At 39.6% G+C, this 17,935-nt stretch overlaps 1 protein-coding gene across 5 annotated transcripts in view; it reads left to right on the plus strand.

Moving 5' to 3' along the window:
• ASH1L (ASH1 like histone lysine methyltransferase) overlaps positions 1-17,935 on the plus strand; it is a 99,859-nt gene that overhangs the window by 69,514 nt on the left and 12,410 nt on the right. For 3 of the 5 annotated variants that reach the window (XM_090055489.1, XM_090055492.1, XM_090055493.1), the window contains exons 7-20: positions 3,190-3,284; positions 6,668-6,741; positions 8,311-8,356; positions 8,919-9,027; positions 11,027-11,233; positions 12,199-12,345; positions 13,502-13,610; positions 13,752-13,913; positions 14,098-14,192; positions 14,297-14,395; positions 15,862-16,019; positions 17,036-17,188; positions 17,648-17,702; positions 17,799-17,931. In XM_090055489.1, the coding sequence (XP_089911615.1) occupies positions 3,190-3,284; positions 6,668-6,741; positions 8,311-8,356; positions 8,919-9,027; positions 11,027-11,233; positions 12,199-12,345; positions 13,502-13,610; positions 13,752-13,913; positions 14,098-14,192; positions 14,297-14,395; positions 15,862-16,019; positions 17,036-17,188; positions 17,648-17,702; positions 17,799-17,931 (1,642 nt within the window). The remainder of the gene's footprint in view (positions 1-3,189; positions 3,285-6,667; positions 6,742-8,310; positions 8,357-8,918; positions 9,028-11,026; positions 11,234-12,198; positions 12,346-13,501; positions 13,611-13,751; positions 13,914-14,097; positions 14,193-14,296; positions 14,396-15,861; positions 16,020-17,035; positions 17,189-17,647; positions 17,703-17,798; positions 17,932-17,935) is intronic. The other 2 variants (XR_016443301.1, XM_090055491.1) reach the window with 2 other exon arrangements.

A 17,935-nucleotide genomic window follows, 5' to 3' on the forward strand; every position in this document is an offset into this window, starting at 1 on the left:
TATGTGACCCTCCTGCTTGGTCCCTGTTATCCCAATTATAACGGTCCCACGTTATCCCAATATTTGTAATTGTTTTTAATTATCAAATTGCCTAGTTTACCTGATACTGAAGGTAAAGCACCTTGGCTGTCATTCTTGGGTCACAATAAACCTCTTTTTTAAAGATAGGTATACAGTATATACAGTTTATCTTTCATTTGTTGCCTCAGTAGCTGTTTTAATGAGAAACGGCATGCATTTGTGAGCAACTCAGACCTTTCTTATAGACTTACCAACTATACTGTGGCTTGATTCTATGGATATGTAAAGAACACAAAGTATGTTTCACATGGTGCAATCAGCCCCTGAAGAAACAAAGATAGGAGAGAGTTGTTTGATATGGTGGAAAATGCATGTAGTTTAAGTGTGGTAGAAGAAAAGGGCAATAGTAGCTACTAATCCTCAGTCTCAGGAAACATGGACATATCTGAAAAGATCTAAACAAAATGGGCAATTTTCAGTTTAAATTAGATGAGAAGAAAGAACTGAAGTATTGAGGTGAGTAATGCCATTCATGAATGTTACAAAGAGAGCCTATGTCATGTTAGGCTGTGTAAATCAGAAAAGGCTTTTAAAGCTTCAGTAAATAATAGTACCTCTTTGTAAACATAAATCTGGAAAATAGTTCTTTGGTTGCTGTGGTTTAAAAATTAAATAAAGTACAGGGCAGGCAGCAAGGTGGTTTCTAGCATTTGAAAAAAAGCAGTTCTAGAAGGAGTCAACCAAGTTGATGACAGGGATGAATTTGGCTGAATGTGCTCAGCTTCAGAAAACCATCTCATATATTTTGCTTAATTCAAATCCATTACTATTTTGTTTTCGCAAGAAACAATGCTGACTTGGGTAATGGGACTTTTGATCTGGATTGTTGCAAGGAAGAAGGCAAATGGATTGGCTGAACAGCTTGCAGGCTGTAACACCACACGTGCTATATCTTGGAAGTTCTGGACAGAGTTCAGTGCCATTGTATCCATTATCAGTAGTCTAAAACATAATGATGTCTCTTTAGCCGTAGTGTGCGTAATTTATGGAAGTAAAGTTGTTGATCTGGTTAAGTAAATGTATTCCAACTGCAGTTACAACAATGGCCTCATTTGTTAAATGGCACAGCCATTATAGCACAACTATGCACACAAAAGATAGAGCATATCACATGGGGCTTCTTACAGGAAAATTTGACCAGGCCCTATCCCCTTACAAAAAGGGAGGTGTCAAACTTCTAATGGCAATCTCCAGATGGAATAATCCTCTAGTAAAAGTATACTATGCAAACAGCATGGGAATCTCTGTAAATAATGTAGACGTACAGCACTACCCTAGTGTTCGTCTGATAACAGAAACAGGGTTAGAAGTCAGTCGAACAATAGACGGTGGCTCCAAGTGCTTTGTTTCTGTGAGTGCCAATAGCACAAAAAAGCTTGGTCCAGTTGATGCAAAAAAAAGGTAGTTAATGAAGCAGTATGAATAAAAAATGTGGTATGTGGCTTGGGATAGTCCCATTTTATGATTCAGGAAAAAACTTGTCCAAGAAACTGGGAAGGATTCTGCCTGAGCATAACAAGTACAATTCAAATCAGGACCTAACACATTCTTGCCAATGAGCAATGCAAGCACTCTGAGTTTATCACTGCCCAACGATATAAGGGATTTGATGATTGACGTGTTTCTCCCACACACACAGAATTACAGCTAGACATACAAGGTCTATCTAGTAAAACGCACAAAGGAACCACAGCTATTCTCATGTGACAAAAAATTCAGAAGATAAATAGGATATCAGAATAGGGAAAAAGGCCCCAGTAGACAATCCCAAAAAATATTACTGTTCATCCAGTAGACAAAACACTAAGTTTGGAGTTAATGACAGTACAGAAAGTGACTGCGATTTTGTTAATTGCGATGTGCTGCTATCTGCATCGCGTACATCAGAAAGTCAGATTGCAGAACCAGATTGGAAAGGAATTAGCTTTGGCTGTAAACAAAGCTGAAGCAACCAATGATACCCACCTTATTAAATACTGATGCTTATTTGCTAATCATTGCTATTGTATTATGCTTTGTAACATTGTACAACAACCAAGCACCATTGATCAGTTGTTACTCGATTGGGTTATGTGTACATGAAGTTTTCTTCCTCATCAGAAAGTACAAACTATGCCAAAACCAGTAAAACAAAGTGGCAGGAATCGCCATCTATTATTTACTGGACTGTTGAACCAAAACCATGAAACTGTGGTGAATAGGTAATAAATGAAAAAAAAAAAACAATGGTGATGTTACTGCATAAAAAGCAATCCTTGTGGAGGATTCAGGAATTGGATATGTCCTTTGAATTAATTGTATTACAGGTTCTCTCTATGCACAATTTTTTTTTCTAGTCCTTAGAAATCTTTGTTTTCTATCAGTGCCAAAATTTTAAGGGCTTTGCCAATTTGATTTTATTTTTAAGTTTAGCATTATTAAACATTATTAGCAAATTTAATAACATTCCACTTTTTTTGCTTAAGCACCCTTTTAAATAGCATGTCCTGAGCAGAGTTTGAAAAAAATGTCTTTTGCCTGGTTTGCATCAACCCTCCAGTGCCAATCATGCCATGGCACACTTCTTTTTTTTTAATTTGTATAATGTTTGCTTCCCGTTTAGTTTAATTTTGCTGCTACTTTTACTAGTTCACAGCCTAGTGAAGGGCTTTGAGGGAAGGCATGTCATCCACAAGGCAGTGAAATTGGCTATCCAATGAATCTTGCCAAATGTACAAATTAAAACAACAAAGCTAATTATATTTTTATCTGATTTCTTTTCTCATCATTTAACATATTACTTAAATAACAATAGTGCAAACATTAAGATGGAAATAAGTTGATGGTGCCTCAAATCTTGTTCAGCTAGAAGTTATGCAGTTAAAAATATTTAGGCCATCGTTCTTTGAATTGGCAAGTTAGGTCACTTGAGAAACATCTTAGGAAGTAATCTTTCTGGTCATGTTCAGGTAAGTTGGATCCAGGACAGTATTACAGACCAATACTCTAGACAGGTGTGATAAACAAGAGGATCAATACCTTAATAAGCACTAAAATAAGTACTGTTTTCATGAATAATAAAACCCTTTCCCATTCTCATTTTTACCTTTTCTTGCCTTTCATCCCCAGCCCAAAGAGCCGATTGATTCAATTAAAGAAAGAAAAGCTAGAATACACTCCTGGAGAGCATGAACATGGGTTGTTCCCAGCCCCCATTCATGTTGGTGAGTTCTTCATATGTTCTTTATTGCTGGTGGGGAAAGGTGCCATTTCTTAGGTGGGGTTAAACTGTTCTGTTTGGATTTTCTTGTTTGAACATAATTGTCTCAGAGTCTGACCAAAGCAAATTATGCTTCTGTGCTTAGTTGGTTAGTGATTTCTTTCTTTTGTATGAATTAATGTGGCTGTGTTGCACAATTGCATTGTGTCCTTGGAGGCTCTGGTTTAGCATGCAGTGCAGTGATCTTGTTCGTTCTTGCTGTGAGGCCACGACCTCCAGATTATTTGTACCAGCAGACACAAACAAACTTCTGCAATAAGGATAAGGCTGCTTTAATTACTCTGTATTGGGGAGCTGGAGAGTGGCTTAACTACAGAATAGAATTACAAGGTTTAATTCTCTGCCAAATAACTTTACTAGTGCCTGCTTAATGAGGGCTAGAGAATGTTCCATAGTCTCTAGGCTCATTGCCAGGGTACTTGAAAGAGCCTTTTGTTTCACCCAGCGAGGTTGTAGCAAATTCCCAACAGATTTAGCTGTTTCCTAGAACCGTCTATGGATAAATAAAACTTTAAAAATAAGAACTAATTTAAGAGCAAGTTGTACAGAAAACATTAGACTTATTTTTTTCCAGTTTTCTCACTGATAGAGGTATGCATGTGAACCTAAAGGCATACGAAGGGGTTTGTTTAGGCCCAGGAAGGCCATGAGATGATGGTATAGGGTTGACTTTGACTTCAGATCTGTGTAAAAATGTCCCAACAAAATGTTAAGACTGCATTTAACTAAACATATCCTGGTGTCTGTGGTGTCAAATCATGACACTTGGGTAGCCAAGTTCATAATGGCCTATTTCCTCCTCTAAGAGAGGAAGGAGCACTGGAGATGAAGGCTGCATCCTGCTGTGAGAGTGGCAAGACCCAGCCTGCACCAACAACTGTGAACCACTTCTGAAAACTTAGTTCAGCCCTAGGTCACCTGACACACTATCAAAACTAGTCTGATCAAGTCTGTGCTTAGCATTTTCAGTACTAGTTAATGGGAACTGATTTTTTTTTAAATAATGTTCAATGCTGTTGAGTTTGGTAGAATCATAGAAAATTAGGGTTGCAAGGGACCTCCAGAAGTCACATCTAGTCCAACCCCCTGGTCAAAACAGGACAATCCCCAACTAAATCATCCCAGGCAACGTTCTGTCGAGCCAGATCTTGAAAATTTCTACCACCTCTGTAGGTAACCCATTCCAGTACTTCACCACCCTCCTAGTAAGAGAGTTGTTCCTAATATCCAACCTAAATCTCTGTTGCTGCAACTGGAGCCCATTGCTCCTTGTTCTGTCATCTACCACCACTGAGAACAGTCCAGCTTCATCCTCTTTGCAACCACCCTGCAGGGAGTTGAAGGCTGCTATCATATCCCTCTCAGTCTTCTCTTCTCAAGACTAAATAAGCCCAGTTCCCTCAATCTTTCCTCAAGTCATGTTCCCCAGCCCCCAAGCCATTTTCATTGCTCTCCACTGGACTGTCTCCAGTCCACATCCTTTCTGTAGGGGTGGAGGGGCACAACTGGACACAGGACTCCAGATGTGGCCTTACCAGTTCAAATAGAAGGGAAGAATCATTGTCCTCTATCTGCTGGCAATGCTTCTACCAATGCAGTCTAGTATGCTGTTAGCCTAAATCCTTCTAGACTCAGAGAAGGAGAGCGTGTCAAACCTTACTTGAGATTTCCTAATTAGAAAGAGCCAGTGAATAACATACGACATAGCTCCCCTCTTCCTCTTCCAGTCATATAGCTGCTCAGATTTGTAGTATGTGTCCTCCACAAACTGTCTGATGCCAGTTGACTTAGGAAGTTCAGTGATGTCATTTCTTATATAGAAATGATGGAATAGGCTGCAGATACACTCCGAAGTAATGTACGTTAAATTTTATTCAGGTCACTTTTGCTGCTTAAGAAAGAGAAAGTGTTATGAAGATATGGAGCTAGAGGTCAGAGAACCCTGCAGTTCATGGAGAGATGTAATTGCTCTTAGGGAATCACTGCTCTCTAGCAGAGCAAAGCTAGTAAAAAGAGCCATTTGCCATCTCAGCAGCAGTTTTAATGCTCACTTTGGTAAAATATGTAGAAAACAAAATTAACCTTTGTGAGTAGGTCTGGTGGGATATGACATACTGTAAACTAGAATGGTTACTAAATAATGCCATTCACTTCCTGTTACCATATTTTTAATAAACTCACTAGTATTATCCATCTCAGAAGAGCTATATGCCATGGTTATGGCATACTGAAAGACTCGGCTGACTCTTACGAGCACCCATCTGAGTACTAATTTGGCAGATATTCCAGAGAAACAGTCAGAAGAACAGTCAGCATCAGCTGTTTGTTTTGTAGACGTATCGGACTGAATGGAAGCCCATTTTTAACCCTACCCTGTTTTCCCTACTTAAAGGGCAGCGGTCCATAGTTCAGAAAATTTCACTCTAAATTAGGCCAGGAACCAGTCCTGTATAGTCCTTGTGTTTAAAAATGTTATACTGAAATCTCGTGTTAATATATTTATATGGAGAAACAACAATAAGAAGACTTATTTGCAGTTGTACATAATTTGGGGACAGGGAGTAATGAAAAGCAAATACCAGTGTAAATCTTCACCTGAATGATAGCTGTGGAAATACCTTACAGAAAGGAACTGTTAGTGCACTGTGGGGTGCAGAACATCAGCAGGACACCATTATATACAGTGTCCCTTAGTAATATAATTGCAAACATTAGTGTGCAAAATATTGCAATAGCAAAACAGCTCTCTTATTAGGGAAAATTGATTTTTTTGAAGATTACAAAGCAAGTCTTTTTATATCTGTAAAGTGTGCTCTGCTCCTCCAATCACTCACTCGATAGCGACTCCTAGGAGCATGCCTGCAGGGATTCTGGCATCGCTGTTAGGATTTTTACAGTTAGCATTAGAATTTTATGATGTTCTTAAGAATCAGTCATCAAAGTACAACTTAAGACCCCTCCTCCTTACCCCAGTTTCTCTCTTGCACCCATACTAACAAGCCATTCTCGTAACTACAAGTACAGTTTGTGACCCTTCTGAATAGACAGCTGTTCATTCAGTACCCATAAAATCAAGCCTAGCTGTGACAGTGCTGTAAAGTGCCAGAAACACCAGCATTTTGTGGTCCTTTTGGAGTGTTCTTTACGGACATGTTTCTTGTGCTTCCCCTGATAAACAAAATGTTCTTTGAGGATTCTGCTATTCTGCCTTTGTGGCTTGCTAGGACTGAGGTGCCCTGTCAAAATTATGGCTCTGTGCCCATGTGTTCTTGTATGTGAATACAAGCGTATGACTTATAAACCTTTTTTTTTTTTTTTTTTTTCCAGGAAAGTATCTGAGACAAAAGAGAATAGACTTTCAGCTGCCTTATGACATCCTCTGGCAATGGAAACACAATCAGGTACAAAATAAAAATGTTACTAGGTGCCAAGATAGCATTCACAACCGATGAAAAGAGGAAAAACAGATCTCTTATGCCAAGCCACATTTATATTTTTTGAGTATTGATAAATATTTTTGTTTATTTTAGTGACTGAGAAAAAAGTATTTGTATATATATTTAATGTGGACAAGTTCCATTTTTCCCTCCCTTGCAAAATAGGAGCAGTTCAGTCGGTTTCTCAGAGAGCCAATCTTTATTTTTGCTGACTTTTATTTTGGTAGGCTACATACTTTCTGGAGGGATCTTGTTTTAGACGCGCCTTGGGAGAATTCAGATGTACTGCCAGCTACACTGAGAAATTTCAGACGTTATTTTTCTTGGATCTGTCCCAGCAGAGGGGAATTTATTTTTCACTTGCAAGCTGAAATTTTCATATTGCAGGAACTGGAGAAAGTGTTTAACGGTGGCATTCTTTTTGAAGAGCTTTAAATATGTGCAAGCCTAAAAATAGGGTTGTTTTTTTTTTCTTGAGAAGTTTCCACCAGTAATTTAACACTGCATTTAATGCAGGAGGGTAAAACCATCCCCAGCTCTGCAGAAAGGAATGAGCTCTAAGAAATGTAACCTAACCATGTAAATGATTGTAACCAATTTCTAAGATGGCTCTGGTTCCAGGCATTCATTAGAAAGCTACCATATCTAACCTTAACACAGCAAAAGTTGTTGATATTCTAGTGGTGCAGAGTTTCTGGTAATGGCCTGAAAATAATTTATTTATGTCCATTTTATTATGTAATTATAACATAATACTTCACTATAATTACTATTCATTAGATAATTTAACATTATTTGATGTATCTGTTTGCTTATGTGTTCCTTATCCAACATAGGAACACTGATATAAAATCATTTTGTTATACGATTTGTCTGTCACATTTAACATTGAAGAGTGTTATTAGTAGAACACATGCCCGTGCAAGTAAATCATCATGTTTATTTTAAAACTTGTTTAAGAGAAGAAGTTATTTGCTGTTGCACATAGAATTATGCTGCAGTCTCCTTCAGCAAGTGTTCAAATCATAAATACGCAGCAATATTAATCCATCTTCCCTCTGGTCTTCTCTGAATATAGCAAAGTAATTAAGTGATGGGTTTTGATTATTCTCTTCCTTCTTTTTGCTTATTTCATCGTACTATCAGTATGTTACAGTGCTGCTAAATCTGATGTCATTCTGCAGAGTGACTTTAAATAAGTTTTCTTCAGTGCTAAAAAATAATAATAATACCCCAAATGGTTGAAAATGAGCTTGCCCCCATGGATTTTCAGGCAACATGGGGGGAGCAAACCAATTAGGGAAAGTTGCTTACTGAGCTCTTTAACCAGGCATTCTGTTTAAATACATTTTAACCACTCCTCTGATGCTCCCTTGCAGAGAAATAGCATGAACCTAAGAGAAAGTTATTTGTGTATATTTTATCTAGTAATTAATATAAGCATTCTCCATGTAAAACGTGTCCATTTCTGTTATCTCTGAATGGCAGCTGCAGTTTTGCAGTATATTAAGAATCTATTTTTCTTTCTTCTAGCTGTATAAAAAGCCAGATGTCCCACTTTACAAAAAAATCCGTTCTAGTAAGTAATTTTTTAAAAATGTTTTTGTTATTTCTATAATGCAGCACTTCTTAACCGGGGGGGGCGGCCTCAGCATCCTGAAGTGCTACAAGATCCTTTTAAGGGTGCTGTACAATAACAACATGATTAAATATGCAGACACCTACACATGAGTCACAAAATAATTCCAGAGATCTCAAATAGAATTCCATAGTGTCAAAAATATTCTGATCTGTTGTAGTCTTTCTGAGTTCTTTGCAACAGAAGAAGTTCTGTATTATGTCTTCATAGTAAAAGAAATGAGTGAAAACTACAGACTGGCATTTTCTGAAGCAGCCTTGAGACTAAAAAGGTTGAGAACCACTGCAATAATGCATTAATAGAGATGTACCTGTTATATAAGCTGCATCATTATGAAACTTCTACATGAGATCTACTTTTCCATCTCCCATTTTTCTCTGTCCCATCCAAGCCCCTTCCCACCTTCTCTTCTGATCGGTCACTTGGGTGGAAACATTTTAAATAGTTCTGTGTTTGTGAGGAAAAAATATTTTCCCTTTTTCCTTCCCCTCCCTCTTTCCAGATGTCTATGTTGATGTTAAGCCTCTTTCTGGCTATGAGGCTACAACCTGCAACTGTAAGAAACCAGATGACGACAATGGAAAGGGCTGCGTAGAAGACTGTCTTAACAGGTGAGAAATATCTTAACTGAGCCCAAGGGAATTCCCTAAAGAATCTGTTTATCTTAGGCTGATATTTTTGTAAAGAAAGAATTTTGATAGGTGTGATCAGGATCTCAACAACTTGAAATGATTCCAGTGCAAGAAAATACAAATGCAGAAGCGGGCAGAATAGTGTACTAGCTACTGCTTGAGTAATAAAAGAGTTTTTATGTGCATGTGCATCCTTGCTCTCGATCTCCAGATGGGAGCGCTTTCTCTGGGTTGGCTTTCACCTGTGCCATGGGCAAAGCTTTTACAACCTCATCTTTATTCCATGAACCACAATAGAAATCCATTTCTGGAAATCCTTTGGATGCAGTTTAGTTTGAGGACAGGAAGGATTTTTTTCAGTTGTTGTGAGAGTAGACTTCTTTGGTAGACTGTTCAGAAAAGAGTAGTTAGTGATGGAACAGGGCATAAGTGAAGCTTGAAAAAGGCAGCTCAGTAGAGGAAGGAAAGTATGAAGAAAGAACAGGAATCCCAGGAGAAACAAAGTACGACGTAATCATTACTGCAAAGAGAAGAGCCAGGAAGAAAGTAAGAACAGAAATACAGTATAGGGAATTTGATCTCATCCAGGTTATCAGAATTGCTTACTGTGTGCAAGGGCATGAGATTTCCCCAATCTTGGGAAACTTAAGAGCTCGCTTTCTCATTTTTTATCACAACTGAACCAAGTTTATTTGTGAAAGTTTTTAATCTCTTGAGTGCTAAGCACAACTCTAGAAATCTGCATAAAGTCTAGGTTACCAGACAGATTGCACTTCAAAAAACCCAATAATTTAGTTATATCTTCAAAAGTATCCCCACAAGGTGTGAAAAGACAGGGGTTTCCTGTTCCTATCTCCCAAGTGACATATCTGCAGCTTACTCAGCTTCTTTGAAATATTACCATAGTGTCCACTGCCCACTCAGTTTCAGACCTGTATTACAGCATCACAAGAGGAATTCAGACGGATCATTGTACCAAAACTCTTCCTTCTCATCCCAGAGATGAAACCATCCATAATCTTCTTCACCAGGATTAAAACTGTAACATTCTCCCAAAATTAATTTTGGGAGGTGCGAAAACTATGAGAACTGGAAAAAAAAGAATTGTTCACATGTATAGTAAATATCCAAAGATCAGTAAAGAGGTGCCACTTCTTAGCCAGTTAAAAAAAAATCTTATTTTCCTCTACACAGTGAGTTTCCATTGAAGTTCTTATGTATGAAGTTATATTGGTCAAGGAGACTAGAGGGTTAGGCATGGGCACAATTGAAACTGTTGTTTATTGCTATAAAACTAGGGCGCATAGTGTTTGAAGGGACTGATTACAGGTAAAGCTAGTCCAGGAAATAGGTTTACCACTTCAGGAGAAGTTTCAGCTTTTAAAAAAGATTGTTGATCCCAAATCAGGATGAAAATCTTCATAAACCAGCAATTTCGGGGGTGGGGGCAGGAGTTGTTTGGGTTGACCTAAATACATTTTTATTTGATCTCTTATATTTTATTTTTGTACGGAAAACTATTTTAAACCAAAAATTCAGTTTTTATAAACAAGTCATCAAAACTGATACCTTCATATCTCAGCAGTTTGACCTTTGATGAATTGACATTAACCAACAGAAAAACATTTAATTGAAAAATTTCAATCTAGCTATAATTAGAGCTTTTGTTAGCTTTCCATCTTTACTTGGATTTGAAGATCTCTGGACTTCTTCAAGACAGACAGTTCATTGCATTGTTCATTCAGAGAAGGGAACTGGGAATAGTATCAGCTTTGTGGCCCAAGAAGGACGCTAAAGCCACCGGTTGTCACAGATTTGGGGAAAATTAACCTTTAACAGGTCTTGAGGGTATGTGTTGTGCATGTGGTGGCTCTCCATGTATGTTTACCACACCCCTTTAGCTTGTTAGCCTTTGGTTTTAGGATGATCTTTGCAGAGTGTTCTTCTAATACATGCCCTTGTTTGTCATTGGTTGTAGGATGATCTTTGCAGAGTGTTCTCCTAACACATGTCCTTGTGGAGAACAGTGTTGTAACCAGCGGATTCAGCGACATGAGTGGGTGCAATGTTTGGAACGTTTCCGTGCTGAAGAGAAAGGTTGGGGTATTCGCACCAAAGAGCCTTTAAAAGCAGGACAATTTATCATCGAATACTTGGGAGAAGTTGTTAGTGAGCAGGAGTTCAGGTAGATGCATTTCATTGCTATTTGGAATGGCAAACTTACTAAATATCTTTGAGCACACTGAGAAATTAGTAACCACAGGTGAGAAGGGAAGAAAAGGAGATTATTTTTCTGTCGGCCTACAGGTGAAACTGTAGAATTTAGCATTTTAATCAACAAACCTTCAGTCTGTAACTCAGTTTTAGTCTCTGTAACAACATTTGCAGGGTGTCTTCTGTGTATGTTCAGTGCCACAAGTGAATGACTTTGATACAGAAACATGCACTGTGCAGGATTCCAGTTGTACAAAGCAGAATCAGCAAGTAGCGTTGGGCAGGAAAGGAAATGAGTCTTCACAGATGGACAGGGAGACAAAGAACAACAGCTGGGAGCATTAATACCCAAAGAAAGGAATGAAAGCCTACTCATGTTAACTACATGCTAACTACTTCCAGAGCTCAGTGAGAAGGCAGATATAATGTTTGCCTGTAGAGTTAGCAGCTAGCACAGCTGACCACATTTCCTTCCTTCCTGCATGGAGACTTCTCTAATTCTAGGAATGTGTGTCCAACCACAGAAAACCAAGCTGTGAAGGGGCAGGGATGATGGGTTTTTGAAAACATATAGAACATTGTGTATACATACACATGTATAGTCTTCTTCCAGGTAATAAAGGTTACAATTAATTTGCAGAACCAGTGGCAACATAGCCAAGTGGCAACAAGCTTCCAAACTCTCACCTTGCTCTAGTAGTGGCCTAGATCGTGCCTTGGTCTTTCATTGTTCCTCATTCACCTCATCTGTAAATTGGAAGTAGTAATGCATATCCTATACCTCTTGATGGAAGGTCCTAAACAAATGTAAAGTGCCATTAGTATTTTCTCTCTAAACCACCTTACCAGATTCCTGCACACTGTTACCATGTTTTTCCTTGTTTGTTTTCCTGTAACAGTCAGAATCACAAATAACTTCCCTGCATTGCCTCCTAGGAACCGGATGATTGAACAGTATCATAATCACAGTGATCATTACTGCCTGAATTTAGACAGTGGAATGGTAATTGACAGCTATCGCATGGGCAATGAGGCTCGATTTATCAACCACAGCTGTAATCCTAACTGTGAGATGCAGAAATGGTAAGAAGCTAATTCTATACCAAACCACCAGCTATAGCGGTGACTAAGGGGGTAGGTAGGCTATGTACCGTGGAGAAGCAAGTCTCAGCACAGGGCAAGAGATAACAAAATAATTTACTAAGGTACTTGTGCTTCATAAAACTTGCATGTATTGCTGCCTCCTGCCTGCTAGACAGTTTTGAGGCAGAACCTAAGTACTCTGTTCTAGCAGCAGTTACAGCATGTCAGCTGTCATATTACTAACCTGCTTTAACATGGGCAGGACTCCATGGTGCAGTAAAGTAATCTGCACGCTTGCTTCTTCTGGCAATTCAGATGTACACAGGAGTAAGGACAGTGTACACTCTGCATCCCGTTTTGAACAGAGAGGCCTTGTGCTAAGGTAGCAGGGGCTGCTGCAGGTATGTGTTGAGCATATTGGAAGAGAGTCGTGGCTTTGCTGTAGAATATTGGTTGTGTATAACAAGATTCAAAAAGTTGGTAGCATAGTGAGAGAGCTTGCCGCACTTGTCTGAACTTGTGGCTTTAGCCAAAACTAATTAGTCTTTAATTTATATAAACATTAAAACAAGAGGCAAAATAGTGCAAAAAAGATTTTAATAAGTTTGTCAAACTTTAAGCAGAGAATTTGTGGCTCAGAATGAAATGCTACAAGGAAGTGATTTTTGGCATTTGAAGTTGGGTGTTGCAGTGACTAATGTAACGTAGCTCCTCTCCTGAATCATAGTTTCCTGTTGTTTGTCAGTGCAACAGCCGTTTATTTGGTTTCAAAAAGAGTTGGTGTGAGAGTGGACAAAGGAGAGTAGTAAAAATTAGGAACAAGTTGTTCAAGGCCCATTGACATCATTGGTTACTATATTTAACCTCTCTGTTAGGTGGGCAAAGTCAGTTTTCCCTCTGTCTCATTCCTTTGTCACTGTTTCTAGATTTTGTTGCCCCGATATGGTAATCCTTCCCCTTTTTGTGTCCTTGTGACAAGGTATTTAGCAGAACTTGCAGATTCATTGGAATCTGACAGGTGGTGCCATGAGTACTTGTGCTATGGCCTTGAACTTGCAATGCTGGGCTATCAACTATGTCCCCTAGCACCCACACCACCCCAGCACCCAATATGGTAATATAAGCTAGAAAAGTTTCACACTTATTTTTTCTTCAGGTCTGTAAATGGTGTCTACCGAATCGGACTGTATGCACTTAAGGATATGCCTGCTGGTACTGAACTGACTTATGACTACAACTTTCACTCATTTAATGTTGAAAAACAGGTAAAGATCAAACTACTCAACTTCATTCAACTGCATGTCTGTGCAGGTTGTCTTGGAGTGAACTGGTATCCAAGAATAGGAATAGATTCTTCAAGCAGTATCATGATTTCATTAAAAAGAATTCTCCTTTTTCTTTCAAAGCAACTGTGCAAATGTGGTTTTGACAAATGCAGAGGAATAATAGGAGGCAAGAGTCAGCGGATGAATGGACTGTCAAGTAAAACCAACCAGCCTGTCACCACACACAGAAGGCCTGGGCGATCGAAAGAAAAAAGGAAGTCGAAACATAAATTAAAGAAGAGGGTGAGTACTGGGACCAACTTCTCTTGCACTAACAGGTTACTGGGAAGTCAGTGTGTAACTGAGACCACTTGTGCATGTGTACGCATAAACAGCAAACCAGATCCTGCTCTAGAAGTTACTGCCCATGTGAGTCCTGGCCACATTTGTGCCTAGTTTCTCTCACCAGAAATGGTCTGTTTTGCAGAAGGGCCACATGCCTGAGGAGCCCAGTGAGAGTGTGAGCACTCCAACCCGGCTGACCCCACAGCTGCAGATGAAACCCATGTCCAACAGGGAAAGGTAGGGATGGATTTCAGTGTTTTGTTTTGCTTTTTTTTCTCCCTAGCAATACCAGGCTTTAAAAATATTGAATTTTTTTTGTTTTTTTTTTTTTTTGCTATAAGACAGGGCGTCATAGAGTGTCCTGCTGAGAAGCAAAGAATGCTGGGATCTGTTTTAAATGGACCATTCGTGACGAGGGAATGTGCTTACTCACATCTGGGGTGACAGGATCTGTTGTCCTTAATCTGACATTAGAATCATGATCAGTGTGGTAGGAAGGCAAATGCACGTTCCACATCAGTGTTCCCATTGCTCCCAGGTCATGGATAACTGTTACTCCTAAAAGTAGGCAAACCTGTTACTAGCCAGTACAGAAAGCCTTAGTCCTCTTCAGCTGATTTTTTTCAGCAGTGAATCTGCTTTAAGGAAGCATGACTGACCAACGTGAGGCATGAGTCTTTGTGGAACTAGCCCCCAAGAGGTCCTTCCTGTGCAACTAAGTTTGTTGAGTTAGTACTGCAGGCAGCAAGTGTAATTCTGCAGGCAGCGATGTGTTTATTTAAACTCCTTTTAAAATAAGTGATAGAGATTTTGTAATGTTTTGTGGAACAGATAATAAAAGTGAGAATGGGTTCCAAGAGAGTGAGTTCAGTGCTCTAGCTCTGTCGACCAGCACAGGGTACAATGATGCAATTGTCATAGCACAGATTAACCATAAAGATAAGGTTCAGCATGGATCCCACAATTTCAGCTGGGGCTGTACGGGTTATGGCTTTGTAAATCAACCCAGCCACTTTAAACGCAGTCCACCACTTTCCCAGGCTGACGCTACCAATCATAGATCATGTGGGGAGTCAGTTGCTGCATTATGCAGTAGCGTCTTAGTGGTAGCAAAGCTGAAGGCATAGTATGTGAGAATAATGATTATGACAGCTTGCAAATACATCCCTTTCTTTTGTTTGGTTATCACAGTGTAAAGGCAGCTAAGTGTATAGGCTGTGTAAATTGTGCAGCTAAAAATCATGGCTCTGTAGCAGAAATAATCCAGGTTTTGTGGAAAGAATATAGCTAAAAATAAGGAAAGCTAGTTTACAACTTCCAGTGGTACCATGTTGTAAACAGGTGCACAAAAAAGAGACTCTACCCATTGTGATTGTCCCAACCCAAAAGCAAGGCACACCACATGCTTCTCAAGAACTCTCTTGATGAAAAAGTTATTTGGGCACATGTAGGTATAGATACCTCTTTAAGTACATATATGCCTCTTCCACACAAGGCCAGAATTGACTTTAATAGTTTTTTCTGTTGGGGCTGTGCGTGTACCTTGTGTCTCCATGGGTTCCTGTGCAGGATCATGAAGGGCAGAGCGATCACAGTCTCCCTTCATTCTTATCACAATGGCAGTGCAGCACAGCAGTTCAGAAGATTGCAAGCTCATCTGTTTGAGGTTAACACGCATCTAGAGGGGATCCAAAACCTGTTATTGTAGTGTAAGTGATCATTGTTCCCTGTCTATACCTCCAGATGGAGTTCTAGTCTGCCTAAAAATCATAGCCTTGGGTTTCCCAAAAGTACTTCCAAAGACATTGGGGGAGGGCAAAAACTAAGCTCGTTTCTGCTGCTTCCCAGGTTAAGATATTAACATTGCACAGTGAAGTGATTCCCAGTGCTCTTCTGTTTTTTGTAGGAATTTTGTGCTAAAACATCACGTCTTCCTGGTACGGAATTGGGAGAAGATTCGGCAAAAGCAAGAAGAAGTTAAGCACGTCAGTGACAGCATCCACTCTGCATCTTTGTACAACCGCTGGAATGGAATCTGTCGAGATGATGGCAACATCAAATCTGGTGAGGCCTGCACAGTTTCCTGATACTGCCATTTCCCCTCTTCTCAGGACCTCGTCAAACTATGCAGGCTTGATAACTTACATCCACAGATAATTCAAATCAGTCCTGTATGCAGGTTGTTAAGGGAGTATCAGCAGCTTTCTAAATATAGATATATATGTACGTATTTGTATGAAAGTAGTAAGTTCTCTGAGAAAATTATTCAGTAATATTTTTCATTAAGGAGTTCTGGACTTGATAGACTGCTGATCTGATGTAACATATAAATTTGTTCTGCTTTGCTGGGCCTTAAAAGCTGCTTATCTCCAAGTGGAAGGTCCATTGCTCACTTTGAACTCATCTTCTGCCCCTTCTCCCCTTACTAAAAGGTAACTTTTAGTAGATGTTGTTCTAAAGAACCAAAAGCTTTGCTGAACTGGACTCTTAATGAGAAAGCGTTTACTGCTGACCCAATGCCTGCAGCAGCAATTGTGCTAACTTTGAGAGCTGTCCTTATCATAACAAGAAGCCTCTCTTGTTCTGGCCTTTTGGCAGCAGTGTTTTCTGGCTCACAGCTTGTTATATGGGTGGGACAAAATGCGTCTGCCAAAGGAAAAATACAAAAGCTGTTCCTAAACATCACTTCTGTCAGAGGTTCAAATTCTGCCCCTAGTTACAACCAGAGGACCCCTCTTTAGGAGTGACCCTCTTTGGTGGCTAAGACAGACACTGAGAGGTGCGTGCTTTGGGCTGTTTACTGGTATCAACTGGCTGCTTTATCGTATTCTCACACCACCACAAACTAGCCAAAAATCCAGCAAAACTAGCTAGAACAGCACAAAGACGCTAAAGCATACAGGTGAACCTAAGTTGTTGCCTTTATTGTGATGCACTGTCATTGTTTGTAGGAAATATGTGTCTGTACTTAGTGAAAGGCAGGAGACATCTTAATCTTTTCTCATAAGTATCCAATTCAAGAAAAATACATTGCTTCTTGCAGTTGAATTTGAAGGTGTTTCTTTGCTCCCCTCTTTCAGATGTCTTCATGACTCAGTTCTCAGCCCTACAGACCTCCCGCTCTGTACGAACACGACGTTTGGCTGCAGCTGAAGAGAACGTTGAAGTGGCCCGTGCTGCCCGTCTTGCACAGATCTTCAAGGAGATTTGTGATAGCATCATCTCCTATAAAGGTGAATGTTATTCTGCTAACAGTGTCCATTGAGACCTTATCAGCTTCCTGAAAGAGGTGTTCTGAGTATAACATATTAAAAAGGAATTAACTTATTTCAGGAGTTTAAACAAACCCTTCTGTTTTCCCTTCTACTGCTAGCCACCACTCCATTCTGTACAACTTCTCCCCTTTTCCCCAAGTCTACAGAAGGGGATGTCCTACAAAAGTGTGGTTGTTGTTGCTGCTTAGATTCAACTCTGATCCACTGTACAGAATCATGCTGTGATGTGGTTGACTGCCAGCACTCTATCTGCAAACATAGCACAACAGCCAACTTAAAACACTCAACATTTCTTTTACCTGTGTGTGAGGACAGAAGGGGGCCCACTATTTTTTGAGTTACATTTATTTGTTGCTTCTCTTTTTTTTTTAAATTCTGCTGTGGCAACTGCTGCTAAAGTTTATCCTTCCTTTACAGACTCCTCTAGGCAGGCTCTTGCAGCTCCACTGCTGAACCTGCCCCCTAAAAAAAAGTAAGTTCTTGCCTCTGGTCCATGATTACTTATCACCAGTTTGCATAGCTTGGAAATGTTGGTGAAAATTTTGCTATAAATGCACTCCTATTTCAGAAATGCAGATTACTATGAGAAGATCTCTGACCCACTGGACCTTGCCACCATTGAGAAGCAAATCCTGACCGGGTATTATAAAACAGTAGAAGCTTTTGATGGGGACATGCTGAAGGTCTTCCGAAATGCTGAGGTGA

The sequence above is a fragment of the Crocodylus siamensis genome, chromosome 6, assembly GCF_052110815.1.
Source record: "Crocodylus siamensis isolate JL-2025a chromosome 6, ASM5211081v1, whole genome shotgun sequence".
Taxonomy (NCBI): Eukaryota; Metazoa; Chordata; order Crocodylia; family Crocodylidae; genus Crocodylus; species Crocodylus siamensis.